The 15,460-nt window shown below is 41.5% G+C and overlaps 1 protein-coding gene across 1 annotated transcript; it reads right to left on the bottom strand.

Annotated features, from left to right (window-relative positions):
• Nucleotides 1-3,331: 3,331 nt before the first annotated feature.
• rlim (ring finger protein, LIM domain interacting) lies at nt 3,332-11,042 on the bottom strand. Its single transcript, XM_018737509.2, has 4 exons — nt 10,944-11,042; nt 8,303-8,511; nt 5,483-5,581; nt 3,332-5,314 (listed from the first exon to the last, which is right to left on the bottom strand). Exons 2-4 carry the CDS (start codon nt 8,469-8,471, stop codon nt 3,732-3,734), a joined length of 1,851 nt encoding a protein of 616 aa, XP_018593025.1. The 5' UTR covers nt 8,472-8,511; nt 10,944-11,042; the 3' UTR covers nt 3,332-3,731.
• Nucleotides 11,043-15,460: the final 4,418 nt, after the last annotated feature.

Genomic DNA, 15,460 nt, shown 5'->3' with positions numbered 1-15,460 from the left:
CACCCTTGAGTAAAGTTTATATTTATTCATTCAGCAGACCCTTTTCTCAAAAACTACTGCCAATGAACTCCATGTAGTGTCATCAGTCCACACACCTTATTCACCAAGGTGACTTGCACTGCTAGATATACTACTTACAATGGGTCACTCATCCATATATCAGTGAAACACTTTCAGTGAACCTGAACAGCATGTCTTTGGACTGTGGGAGGAAACCAGAGCACCCAGAGAAAACCCACACACAGACAGACAGAACATGCAAACTCCACACAGACTGAGCAGGGATGGAACCCATGTCCTCTTGTCCCACCCACACACTGCAAGACAGCAGCGCTACTCACTGTGCTACCATGCTGCCAAGGTTTACTACCCTTGACTCACCCTAAACCAGTTCAGTGACAACTTAACCTCCTGAATGAATTGGTAGGTAACTTAGTATATATTGTGAGTAAAGCTCAAAGTATGATAATAGTTCTGAATCTGCTCTTTCATTATATTAAATTTACATTATGCAATGGTTGTGATTGGTTGAGACTGTCGGTGTGACAGGAAGTAGTTCAGAACTTTGCTCATGCTAAACATAATTGTTTCCCTGCATAGGTAAAGAACGGAGTTCCTAAATGTTCACAACTGTTTACTTCACTCAACACTGTTTTTGTTGTGCTGAATAGCTGTTTCAGAGTAAACTTGGTCCTCAACTTAATATTCATTGTGCAGGTTCTGTAGCTTTAATAAAAAGGTAAATAGTATACCTTGCAAGACTTAACATTTTAACTATGAGCTACATTAAAACTAATTTAAAAATAAAATAAGTCTCCATAACCTCACATTTAATGCCAACTATTGACTAATTTATTCCATAAGCATGAGAGAAGTTTATCGTCAAGTTCTTCGTCACCAACAATCGCAAACAGTAGATATGAGATGGAAACACTGTAGAAGGGATTTGAGCTAATCTGGTCCCACACTCTTCCTTTGTCTGGATGCACTTTGCTGGCAATTAAATACCGGATGCAGAAACACCCAGCGTTGTTAGACAAATCTTTGGAAAACAAATTAATACAATTAAAAATGAGATGAATGTTCAAAAATTCGTATCTCCAACCTTCATAACATGAGGACCCAGTGTGCACATTTTCATGAACTGTAGTTAATTATTGTATGTCACTCATTACGTAAGAGCAGAATGTACAAAAATTACTCATGCCAGCTAAGGGGCTAAATGTACTAAGTACATTTCAGCTGTTCAACTATTAAATACAAACAGTAATTCATGCTTTAATAGTAATTTGGGCAGGAATAGCAGCCAGCAAAGTAGGCTTTCAAGGCCAGGTCTGATAATCACTTCCTAAAGATACAGTGCTAAGGTGAAAAGTCGTCCATTTTCAGAAAACCAAACATCAAAACAGTGTTAGAAAATGTTAGCTGGATTTTTCATGTGTAACCTTTTATGTTTATACAGTATATCAAAATTTTTCACAATTTAAAATGAACGAACATCAAAAGCAGTCAAAAAAATACCACCATATGAAAGAAAAAGAGCTTTAATATTATGAGTGTCTGTACAAGGTTTAATTCATTCTGACAAGATTGTTTTTTGGCATTTGTATCACATTTTTATACGCATAATGCTAAAAAATTAAATTAGTATTTATAATCTGTTTGTACTACTCGTTACAATATACAAATGGAATTACTTCCAGCATTTCTTCCCCATTCTGGAAACAGTAAATACTCACTGTAGAACTAGTAACAAAATAAAAACAAATTCCAAGTCCTCATGAGTATTCTGTGTTTTAAGTATACTGCCAAGGCCTAATAAGACAAATTCTTAAATTAACAAAACCTAACTTTTTCTAAACTTGCTATGAATTCTTAGACTTTTTTTTTTAAAAAAAAAAACATTCTTGCCACATTTAAGGAGGTCCTGCAGATAAACATACTTTGCAAATCAACAGTTCATTCAATATTAATTGAATCAAGCCACTTTTACATGTTAGGCAACTTGACTAATACCATCCCTTTTTATTTATAATAAATCCTAATTGTCTTGAAAAACAACAAAGCTTCCACAGCAAACCTGATTACTTTCAGGGAGGAAAACTACCACTGCAGACCAAAAATTGTAGATGGGGGAGGGGGGTCAAACAGAACCTTTATCACATGTATTGTTGTACACTCAGTTTCTGCAATACTTCAGAAAAAAACTAATTTGCAGTTACATCAGCCCTCAAGGTGGCCAGTATACGTTTCTGCAAGCCATTCGTCTTTTGATGTGTGTCATCATTACAGTCTTGCTCATAACCCAGGCACAGAAGCAAATGGAGGAACCCCTGATGCACAAAGAAAGTGGAAAATCGGGCAATACAAGCAAGCCCTTAGTATTTATACACCTTCAGGCATTTAATACTCTATGCACAGTAAAAGTCATACTAAAGTTAAAGTGACTGAAAGATGTAAACCATGAAGTATGATAGGGATTTATTAATGGCAATCATTGTTCTTACCATGTCACACTTGAACTGATCTTAGCTGACATCCCCACAAGGGATAACCATTTTCTCTTTAAAAACAATCTCTCCAGTCGTTAGCGACCTTGATGTACTATATGCCAATGTAATGTAACTTTGTGGTCTACCGTGATTTGCTCATATCAGCATGTATTATGCTCTCTGAAATTGTTTTCATCTGTATTGAATTGAAAATCACAAAAAAAAAAAAAAAAAGTCAGACTACAAGGACTGGACTGCAAGAACAGAAGACTCGGTGCCGGTATGAGAAGAGGTAGGTACTCAACAGGAAAAGATAACCCATCAGTTGAGTCACTGGAAACAGGACAATCATTTTCCCAGCTTGTCTCAAACTCCATACTGAAAATGAAAAATGTGATCAATTTCAACTTACAATCTACACAATAAACTGTCATTTTGCAACTGGCTGTACTCCCAGTTTGATAAGTTAAAACCGTTAAGTAGGAAAGAAAAATCTACATTTAAACACTAACAGTCCATTAAAAGGCTGCTTTCTTTTTTTTTTTTTTTTATTAAATTTGACTCACCCAGTAAATTCACTGAAGCACACAACAGCTCACTGCATGTGCAGTTTATGGGCTTCCTGTACATGTGAACACCGGCTTCTGTGAGTGTTTTGTTTCTGTAAAGTTAATGAGACACTGTAACCAAACTATTTTCACCAGTGATTCCAATGGTGTGAAAGTTGCTCCCCTTGAGAGCTTTTAAAATATGATAGTTTTCCTCTCTAAAGTGGAACTTGCCAAGGTTTCACTTTTAATAACTGCCATAATCATTTCTGCTGTAGATTCATCAAAAAAAAAAAAAAAAAAAAAAAAAAAAAAAAAAAAAAAAAAAAAAAAAACTGACAGGGAACACAGGCATGAAGGCTGAACTTTTTGTTCTGTTAGGGAAATAGTTTTTCTTTGATGCCCTTCTCAGACACTTCAGCTTTTTCATACCTTAGCCTTATAGATGGAAGGAACCGATGAGCAGGCCAAGCTTTGCCCTTTATTTTACGCCACCTGGACAACTGCTAAAACTTGATGATGGTTTTTAAAATACTGATTCCTGAAATTAGTAATAATGGCTAAATGACTTAAATCCTCGTCTGAAAACATACCACCGAAGATGCTGTCATAAAAGCAAAAGGCATAAAGCACTGGGAATGGCAGCCACACCTCCCCAACCTGTCTTGGTTTCCAAAACTTCAGCTGCAGACTACACTACGCTCTCCCTCTCCCGGCTGGAGAGCACAGCCCTGCGGCAGATGGGGCAGGTGGAGTTCTCAGAGAGCCAGCGGTCGATGCAGTGGACATGGTACTCGTGGGAGCAGGGCAGCTTGCGCAGCTTGTGGCCCTCTGCGTATTCGGTGATGCACACGCTGCATGTCTTCAGGGCATCGTTCTCCCCAAAGTTGCGGGTGGCCAGGTTGTCGATCTGCTCCTTGGTGAGGCCCCGTGGCTGCTCCTCATCATCATCATTGAGCAGGAAGAAGTGAGCTAGCCGGAGGAAGGGCAAGGAGCCAGACTCTTCGAAACTGACAGGCCCCCGTGGCCCTGCCCGGCCACCCACCCCAGACCTTTCCTCTGTCCGTGGAGCAGCAACGTCCTGGCTCGAGCCTGTGCCAGGGCCGACAGAGGGCTCTGTTGGGGAAGCTGGAGCCGCCTGCCCCTCAGCTTGCTCGGGAGGCTGTCCAGAGCCCCGGCTGGAGTCCAGAGCCTCAGAGTCAGAATCCATGAAGTAGCTGAGCTCACTGAAGCCTGTCATAATCTGCCGGATCATGGATTGCAGAGCCATGGAGGTGGCCTCGCTCAGACCAGCATCTGAGATGCGACGGATGGGGATGCGGATAGTGCTGACATAGGTGCGCACGCCAGCCCGCTCCGAGCGTGAGAAAGTCCGTCGAAAACCACCTTGCTCACTCTCGTACAGGAAGGTGTTGTTGGAGGTCTGCGAACGAGAACGTGTGCGGTTGGCTATGCTGTCCCTTGTGCGGTATTCGCCAGGTCGCACCCTTCGTACCTGCAGGTCCAACATGATGGTGGGGGGCCTTCTGCCAGCTGCTCCTCCCGCGCTTCCGCCGTTATCAGCTTCTTGGGAGGGTGGAGCCAGTTCGGCAGCTGCTCTCGACTGGGAGTCCAACTCGGAGGCACTGTGGCGAAAAACCACATGATGTCGAGTCCTAGAACTGCCCTCCGCTGGTGCATCCAAGATGGGGGTGGGGCTGTGTAAGGGTGGCTGGTGGACAGCGGGGGTCAGACCGTCCAGCCGGTCCAGGTTCAGTGGAGAGCGGCTCCTCTCACTTCGCATTCTGGTCCGTCGAAGATCTGGGCTGCGGCTTCTGGCTCTCCTTTGACCCCTGCGGGGTGTCTCCTCCACCCGAGGACTTGGGGGATTGGGGGCTGGGACCAAAGGGCTGGAAGGTCTGGCAACAGGAGGACTGTCAGGTTCAGGCTGTTCCGGCTCCACAATAACAGCCAGATCCTCAACCACTGGCTCCTCCACCACCTGTGTCGTTTCCATGGGTGTCTCTGGCTCTGTCCCAAGCCTACTGGACCCCTCTGTCTCCCCACTGGGCTGTTCTCCATCATTAGTCGGTGGCTGCTGCTCAGTAATGTTACGATTGACATTTATCTCGAGGCTAAAGCGGAAGTCACCGCTGCTGGGGTTGGTCCTGCTCACAGCTCTCCAAGACTGGTTGCCCCGGTGCCCACTCCGAGTTGTGTTGCCTGTCCGCCTAACAGTGTTCAACCAATCAAGAAGGGAGTCTCCATTAGAACCCTCCTCAGGAACATCTGGTCCTAGACAAAATAACGAATAAATGAATTAGTGCTGCACAGCAGCAGATCTACACAAATCACTCTTTTGGACTAATGTGCTTCTACAATCATTGTAAACTTTAAGCCAAAATTCATTTTCAACCCACAGTAAAACCTGACCCTTAAGTTAGATTTTGACAAAAATCATACCAGTGGCCTCCAAATTTCTGCCTTCAGAGTTATTTGGATTTTCGGGTCCATCTTTGACTTGCTGAAGTCGACTCAAGAGTTCCTCTTCAGTGGTTTCACCTAATAGGGGAAAAACAACAGCAACTCTAAGCTTTAATATGAAACGTGGCCATACACGCCAAGCAATAAGCAATTACACCCAACAACCAGTTTCAGTTCTCCAATGACCAAAAACATTCTATATTAGTGTGTATTGGAACTGATTTTTATAAACTGTAATTTTTTTCTGCATTCTCTGAAGCCAGCTATAGCTTAAAAGAAAATACCAGACCAAAAAAAAAAAAAAAAAGCGCCTATTACTCTGTTTGCAGTGGATGTCCAGACAGCTGTAATCCGTCATGTGAAACAGCGACAGGACTGAAAACCACCAGACTTACCAAACACTGCCCAGTCAATGCTGCCTGCTGGCACGACACTTGGCCAAAGGATGCTCCAAAATTACCCTCTCTCACTGTCCTGGGACAGAAACGGATTGGCCGTCTTCAATGGTTCTTGGTCTTTTGTTTTCTTTTCCTCCCCCATACTTACATATGTGCACACCACCACATGCGCAGATACACACACATCCATAGACACACAAGAGCACAAACAACCACCTCCCTACCTTCTACAGAGCCGGATACGAAGGACCAAAATAACACCAAGATATTAAAAAGCCTTATAATTTCCGTACTAGGCTGTTCACAATAAAGAGTACTACATTTAATTAAAAGAAATCAACCTAGAGGACTTTAGTACATTGTAAGTTTGTTCTACACCGAAGCAATGACATTCAGCATCCATAAAACATCAAAATCTGCACATGTATTCTTAAAGGAACTGAAATGTTAAGGACCTACTCTATATCTTAGACATTGTAGCTGAGTGTACTTAACACAAATCAGATAAGGAAACTTTTTAAAAAAGCTCAGCCTGGAATAATATCTGCAATAGTATAATTCAACCACTTGAGTGCAGTAAGTACCATTCCAATTGAGGACATGGACTTGAAAGCTGCTGGCTCACACCCCGCTCCCTGCTACAACCGTTCTAATTTTGAACAAAGGTTCTTATGCTTAATACATTCCAAAAAAAACAATCAGCAGTTCAAATGGGCCAAAAATGGTCAGTTGCTTTTGATAAAGGCTAAGCAAAAAAAAAAAAAAAAACACAAACTACTACACTGACCTACAGAGAACAGAATATAAACTTAGAAATATGTTTATCAAGTGCAACTTTATGAAAGAGACAACTGAACTAATTGCTTTGTATCAATCTTATTCCAAATATAAGAAATTTTGTATAGTTTCAAAAACTCTTAATGTCATTCGGATGCCAAAAGAAATGCCAACCCCAAAAAAACAAGCATGGTGTATATTCAGACCTTGTTACTTACAGAGCTTTCAAAGTTTTGAAAACAAATGTTTACGTTTACATTTACCCATTCAGCAGATGCTTTTCTCCAAAGAACAATACAAGAATTGTTCTCAGAGAACAATAGAGTGCATTACAACTTTGTAACGTCACATAGCACAAAACACGGAAAACATCAATTTCTCAGAATCGATGGACAAAATTCACTACATCTTTGAACCTCTTGAATAAAACTATAATTGTCTGAGTGAAGAAATTACAATACTGAGATGAGCATAATGCTGCCCAGACTCAGATGCTACAGCAATTCTCTGACAAGGTCCACCTGTGAAACCCGCAGTGACAGTAACTAAAGTAATCCAGATTTGGAAGAGTGACAACCACATCATAACAAAGGTCTTTAAGTAACCATGTCAGGAAAGGGGAGAACACAGAAAAAACTGAATACTTTTAACATTTATAATTTTTAATTTGGTTAAACAAACTGCAATGGTATTTTTTGTTTATTGCTCTTGCTCCTTTATTACTTTTGTAATGTAGTTTATTTGAGGTACACTGACTGGTCCATTAGACATGCCATTACATGTGGAGGCCTTTCTCAAAATAGCCTAGACAATTTATCACAAATGTTTTCTAACAGCTATTTTCACATATGCAGTTACTACACATTTTAATAACTAAACACACATATATATGAATTTATTTAATAATGCCACACAACATAAGCATGTCTAGAACAATACTGAACTACAGAAGGATCTGGAAAATTCACCCATGGTGAAACGCTGGTGAGCTTAGCAAAATACTTTGCTTTGATTAATCGCTACTTGTTTCGTCTAACCTTTTTCATTTCTGTGGGCAACGGGGCCAAGACACCTGGGATCAACTCCCTAGCCAACCCTAAATAACTCCTCCATGTATTTTTACTTGGGTTGACCCTGTATCTTCTAGTTCTTGTATTTTATTGAAGCGTTTATGCTTTTGCTTTAAAACTGATTAATTCATGAGCTCCGACCATGAGGTGGCCTCTCTGGACATAAATATATATCCTCTTGGGGCCCCTGATACTTGGGAAGCTCAATGTACTTTGTGACTTCTCATAACTGACAATATTCTGTGTAGCACTTCGGCTGAATCTCAATTGTATTAATGAAATATTTTACTTTAGTGGTTGTAAGAGTCCTTGCTATTCTTCCACACAAGCAAACCAGTACTCTTCTAGCCATATTTACACTTACGTACACCTGAACAGGGAAAAATGAATACTGTCATGGCACTTTCAGGGAGGAATCAATAAATGGTCATCTAATCTTGCTTTCCCATTAATGCACAAAGGTGCCAAAGAAAAAAGCAGAGTTATCTTGAGGAGTCTAACAAACCTACAGCTACTAGGGAGTGTGGGAAAAGCTGCATAAATAGGTTTCTTACCAGGATTTCCTAACAAATTATTATCCCTCATTAGGCGGTAGTCTTCATCACTCAGGCCGTTCACAAACTGGTAGAAGGCCTCTTCTCGGTCCAGCCGGTCAAGCTGGCGGCGACGCTGTGCCTCTGACTGCTCGCTGGCCCCCTGCTCTGCACTCTCTTTGTTTTCCATTGCCTGTCAGGGTGATGTCGGGGGAACGGGCCAAGTCCAGCTGGAGGATGGATGGCAGAGAAGGGGAAAAGTACACATCAAAGGATTTCTTATGCATGTGCGAGTCTGTGTGTGGTAGTATTTGTCTTGTGTTTCCGAATGTTACTGTTAATCCCCCAAAGGATTTACTACGGCTTATTTCCGTTCCCTTTCACAGGCACCATGAAATGCCCATAACTATGCAAACCTGCGGAGGCTGCTTCATACAGGAAGGGCAGTGGTGGAAACTGCTGTCAGATTAAGCAGGCAATTATACAGAAGAAACTGTGGCATTGGATTCCTCACACAATCATTGTATTAAAGTGGTAGGTAACATTACCCAGTTCAAATGCAGTATCAAGAGTTCATTTCCTGTAGTATCAGGGGCTGTAGATTTTTATGAACCTTTATTATTAACCTTTATTCACATTTATTTTTGATCTTTGTTTTGTGGATAAAGTTCTCCAAAATTACATACATATGTAAATCAACTGTACAATAATTTACCTATTTATACAAGTTACCCTTACAATATCAGTTCAGACCAAGTTTCTTATGGGTACATAGCAGAAAAAGGATACAAACTTGGAACCTTTAGATAACATGGTAAAAGCACTACAGGACACTACCCGCTGTCCCCACCTGCTTCATATGTCATGAAAAGATTATTAAAAAGGCAATGAAGTAGTCAGTGGCTGATGTGCCCAGATGGTTTCCAAGCATCTACTGTATGTTCTTCCCAAACCTCAACTATTAACTGAATTTAGTTGGTTGCCAAATTAGAAACTTTTAAGTAAAACCTTTCATCAATACTACCTTTTTTGGACAAGTTTCCAGGCATTGATACCAATTAAATTTGTGCTCCAACGCACCACCTGATGAGCCAGACAGCAATCGCCAAAATAACTGGCAAAAGTTCTTCAAAAGGGTGGATAAGGTAGACAAGAAGCAAACAGAAGGTGAACAGCTGTAGACAACCCTCTGCCTATCACATCTACCAGTTTTGGCCGTTAGCCACTCTCAGTCATCTTGCACTACAGTGCAATACCTCTGGCTTTGAGTTGACGGATAGTTGTTTGCACTTCAAAATAAATAACATACAATGTTTTCTTAAATTTGCTATAATTATACTTGTATTTAGCATTAGTGAATTTCATGCAATGTGTGTGGAAAAAGAAGGGATTGAAGAGCCACAGGTGAGAAGCAACAACACCTTGACCTAGCTCCGGCCAGGGTTCTTTATTATTTCATATTTGAACTGTTGTAAATACCCCCGCCTTGGGACTCAAAACACCTTTACGTGAGCGTATGTGTGTGTAAGAGCCGTCACGGCTCACTGGAGGAGGTGCTAGCAGAGTCTCAGCTCTGTTCCCATCTGAAAAACCCTGCTGTTGCCTCCTAGCCTGTGGAGCTGTCCAGATTCCTGACATGTACATTTATTCAGTGGGCAGATGCTTTTCTCTAAAGTGGTGTACAACCCAGTAAACAAAATTGCATCACCAGACACACGACTCTCAAAAGTACACGCACTTAATCCAGTAGAGCCGTTTCTGCCAAGTCACATCAGCGTACAAATAACTGACTACAAGACTCCCCCATTCGCTCATGTTGCGTTCTGCTCTTGGCCCCAGTTCAGTTTGTAATTTGGGGACCCAAAGACCTTGGCAAAGTAACCAGTGAGCATGATTCACAGGACAACCGGGGCATCACAACTCATAGGGGGAGGAAAAAAGTATGAGCTACAGTCACAGTGTTACACACAAATACCAGAGAGGACACATCTGCGCTACCCCCTCGCCGCGCCTATGCTATGGTGGATGTATCCCTGCCAGGCCGGATTACTGGATACAAAGTGAAGGGTGTTCGTATAATCGAGTGATCGAACTTCTGTGCTCGGCAGTCAGTGAAGGAAGAAGCAGCTCAGATGTCAGACAAAAAAAACAAAATGGCTCCATCGAGTCCAGCTCGTCAGCAGTGACACAGCTGAAAACAACTCAGAAATAATTAACATTAAGGTTTACTGTCAAAGTCTAACGGAGTTTTATTTATTCATTTTATGAAAAATTTCAGCGACTCGTCGACCATCTTACTGAAGTGAAGAGAGCAGAGTCTCAGTCTGGCAGGAGTAGTCAGTGTTACACGAAGACGAACAGCAGGCCCACAAGTCTGGCACACTCGACTACAGAAACTCAATAAATAACTGAAGACTATTCGGGCATATTCGGTACACCAACCAAGTGTAGTGCGGATCTCATTTTTATGAAGTATTGAAGGTGAGAATTACGACCCATAAAAACGTCGAATGTCTTCCGGACTCGCGTCATTAGCTCAGATGCTAACAGAGAGTAGACCACCACACAAAAGTTAAAAAGACAAGTCGTTCGTATTGAAAATCTCATTAGAACACTGTCGTCGTTCTTAAAACTGTAAACGTAACGCGTCCACGATAGATACCTCTTTCAATCCGTTGTTATTCTTCCCTGGTTCTCTATCTCGGATACGTCTAAGTGATGTTTGTCTCAAGAAGCCATTTTCTCTGTTATAAAAGTCTTCCGGAAAGTGGGGGTGTGTAAGCGGAAGTACGTCACAGCCGTTTGTCGAGTGTCGAGCCCTCTGGTGTTTGGAGGGTGAAATGTACATTCGCCTTGTACCTCACATCAGACGCAACGTTTCGAGCAATTAAACTTGGCTTGGTAATGAGCGACACCTTGTTTTTTAAATGGCGTAGTGAATCTGCGGTAATTCTGGGTTCCATTCCCTCATCTGTATCGAGTTCTTACCGCTGTCTCTGGACGCTTACGACAGCGACGTGTGAAAACTCTCAGATGTGACGCGAGAGTTGCGCAGTCACGCGCTAGGCTGTCTCCCGTTCAATCCAGACCGAGCCAGTGGGGACGTGCAGCATGCGCGCGGCGACGCGCGCGCCATCTCGTGGCTGCGCGCCACACTGTACTTCACACAAAAACGGTGTAAATAATAAACGCGCGTGCGTTCCTTTGACTCGTATTCGCATAACTGATTTCGAAAGCAAATGGGACGCCTGAGACTTCAAGTGAATAGGGCGCCAGAAATATTTCAGCACTTAAAGATCTCTGTTTATAATAAACTAATGTATGTAGAGAAAATCCTCCAGTTGTGACAGAGCTATTGTCCAGCCACGCGACTGCCTGGTCCCGTCACACCCGCATTCTGCCTTACTTACGCAGGCTGAGGTGGGACTCGCCGAAACTGGCAAAGCTTCAGTAAAATGGTAAGAGGGACACCTATAACCACAATCATTTCAGTCCTTCAAAACCACTCCAGCTGTAATTGACCACGAGGAAGTCCATTTTCCGGGGTCACACGCCAGACCCGCTGCCCACTTTGTTCGGCTTTAAAAGCAAGTGGGTTACCTGAAACTTGTTGAGTAAAAAATAGTAACGCTGCATTACTATAAATTTTTTTACTATTATTATTTTTACCACCACTCCACAGGCAATACAGCAGGGCAGACTCACATCTATTTGGGCACCAGTGGCAGTGCAACTGCCCACCACTGTTCTCGGTGTAAGAACACAGTGATTGAATGGATGAAACCTGAGGTAAATTTTACCGCCAAGGACCCTTACTAACATAATTTAAGTAATATTTCACGACTGGGATTGCAGCGCAATGGGACTCCTTTTTCCTGAACCACCTGTGAAACACTACATCCTACCATTGTTCATTCATAGACATTGTAACGACCCACGTTACTGGGGAGTGTCCTGTTTGAGGGGGAAAATAGGTTTATGGTAAATAGTTGAGAATTGTGGGTAAAATGTCAACTAAGTGTTCAACCGTGGTGGGGACTCACAGGGAATATCAAGGGGAGACTGTTAGGCAAGAAGGAAAGTCTGTTAGATGGTAAGTAGGCTTATGGTGTAGGTCATGGAGGCAAAGGTTTAAATTTCACCTTTGCCTCAAGTATCTTTGAATAAGGTCAAGGAGGAAAATCAGTCTTTTCTTGTGCTTTCATCGCTATGTGCTGGAGCTCCACTGAATATTCAGAGGGGATGTTCTCTAGTCATCCTTTTTTGCCCTGTCTGAACCTAGAGTGCAGTGTGTTATAAAATGATTTGGCTGAAAGGGTAAGACAAAGAGGGGGAATGTCCTTTATTATAGCACATTCTTTACTGACACCTGCAGTATAAAACTCCGTTTCTTTTAATTCAAATTAGATTTAGTGGAGTCATTCCAGGACACATCTTGTGTGTTGGACAGTCTTTTCTTGTGGGACAGCAGTTCAGCTGTTTTGCAATGCAAGTAACAGGAAACTGCAGAGAGATACTAGTAATGGCAGCAAAGTAGAGTGCTATATGTAGACCTCATATGAGCTGCCAGAAAAGAGAAAATGGAAAGAAAGAAAATATGGGTCTGTCTTACAAACCATAGTTTAACAATACACAACACAAGAGAAATTTTATTATGGCAATTTCTTTTTTTTTTTTTTTTGCATTTCAGTTCAGTTTTGTTAATCATACTTTTGACATTTGTTTGTACTATATGCCGGTTTTTGGGAAAATATTTCGTGTTCTCGGAATTTGAAAATTTGAATGAATTTTGTCAAAGCACAGAATATTTCAGTACCTTTCAGGATCTGTTGCTTTCTGGAATGTTCTGGTGCCTTCTAGGATATTCCAGTGGCTGTAAAGTACCAAACTAAAACAGACACTCTAGAGAACTAGTGGTATTTGTGTAACGAGTGAACTTGAACTTATCATCATCAATGCAAAAATCAACAGAACTAAGAACTATGAAAATTTTGTTTCGCTGTGACTAGTTGGGTCAGTCTCAAAAACAGTAATAATACAATGTCTGTTTCAGTTGCTTATCCTGACACAGGCTACCAATCTACATCATTTTGAAAAGCAAAGTATTTATGCCATAACCCTTCATATTTGTAGAGATAAAAATTAATTTTAAAATGTTTATTATCTTGTTTTACTAAACATGTCATTACCATATTCCATGTAGATGTAATCAAATGCATACAGGTTAAGAAGTTTTTTAATGCAACCCAAATTAAAATCTTAAAAATGTGAGGTGTGTGTATAAGACATACATAGACATATATACAGTAATTTCTGCTCTTGTATAAAGCTTGTATTTAGAGCCAAGGATAACTTACCATGATAAACATGAAAATAGCAGGAGAAACATTAACAAATTAAGTTTTTGGCAGTATTAACTTCAGATTACTGCCATAGAATAATACTTTGATTAAAAAAAAAAAATCAGTAAATTCACGAAGGCCTGGAAAGTACAAGGGGCTGTAAATTGAGCAGAACACACTTGGTGTTACCTGTCCCCCCATGTGTTCTCACACTACCTGCATTTGTCGCCAGACTGAAGGTGTCTGAGTCCAGGGCTTGCCCGGGAGCCATCAGTTGAGTAGCTCTATTGCATTCCCACACCAGCAGCATTAATGCTTTCTCATCTGTCTGAGAGGTAAAGACAAAGGAATGGCAAGTATTTGAATTTAAAGAGCATTATCAAAAACTACTTTGCAGCACATAAATGGAAGAGAGACATTCACTTTGGCCTTATAAGCAGAAGTGGCTTTCTTTTCCATGTGGGGGAAAAAAAAATCATATGCAGTTGACAAAAAGAAACATGACATCAAAAGGAAAGACTGAAAAGAACGACATAAATAAACTTTAACTGAAAAATGGAAAATGTTGTGGAGTGTAAAGAAGTGCTTTCTCGCTGCTGCACACTTAGAACAGTAAAGTTAGAGTCCTGTCACTCGTCACGCCTGGTTAATTGAGTTTATTTCCAAACACTCAGCCACCTCAAGGACTTCATTTGGCTTTTACATGTCCATTTATTCATTTGCGTACACACGCATTGGCTGAAGCCACCTGTCCCAAGTGGGGTTGCGGCAAACTGGAGTCTAACCCGGCAACACAGGGTGTCAGGGGATGCACCCAGGGCCAAATGGCAGTCGGTCATAAGGTACCCCAAGCAGGACTTGAACCCCAGACCCACCAGAGAGCAGGCCCTGGCCAAACCCACTGCCCCACTGCACCACCCCCCCGCTATATTCATTTAGTAGATGCTTTTTTTCCAAAGTGATATACACCTCAGAGAGCAATATAACAGTGCATTACACCAGCACAAGGAGAGATCGGGATGCAGACACGTGATTCTTGAGTACAGTCAGTTTGTCACATACCATATGAACCAGTACACATTATATGAGAAGCTGCATACAGGGGTTTATTATTATTAAATACATTACATAGTACACATTTATGAAGTGCATAGGGGAGCAGTGGCTCTGAAAGAGAGGAATTTTGAGACTCTTCTTAAATGTTGAGAGGGATTCAGCAGTCCTGAGGGACGTCATTCCACCACATTGAAGCCAGAACCAAAAACCTTTTTGCTGTTGATTTTGAACCTCTTGTGGACCACCAGGCAGGCAGAAGTCAAAGAGCATAAAAATCTGGATGGTGTGTAGCAAGTGATCAGGTCCTATAGGTATCTTTTCACTTAATGCTGCAGCCATTAACAGTGAACCAAAAGCTCAAAGGCACCTGAGTGAAACGGAATGTGGATATTTATGAAAATAGCAGGATGAAGAACCTCAGTAGGTCATGTTATCTGTACCTCTTTGTATTTGATCATCTAGGTGCAAGACAACATTGACCGATGATACTGGATGATATTTATATTTTTAATACTGTTATTTTGCTGTGATCTACTGTTGCTGCTGTTGCAAATAAAGATGAAAGAATAAAAACAATGAACCATGAAAGCAATGATTTAATGCAGTGAAGTTACAATAGGACCACGTGATGTCACATTGAGTGGAACATCTGGAGATGCCCCCGGCATCCGCCGCAGATCATTGCGGAGTAAGTCACCAAGAACAGGATGCATTTGGTTCACATCAATAAACGCGAATCTGTCTCCTTGATGTTTGGTCCCTGTGCACAATGTGACCTTTG

Source organism: Scleropages formosus, chromosome 13, assembly GCF_900964775.1.
Source record: "Scleropages formosus chromosome 13, fSclFor1.1, whole genome shotgun sequence".
Classification (NCBI taxonomy): Eukaryota; Metazoa; Chordata; class Actinopteri; order Osteoglossiformes; family Osteoglossidae; genus Scleropages; species Scleropages formosus.
This window is presented reverse-complemented; position numbering and strand designations above follow the sequence as displayed.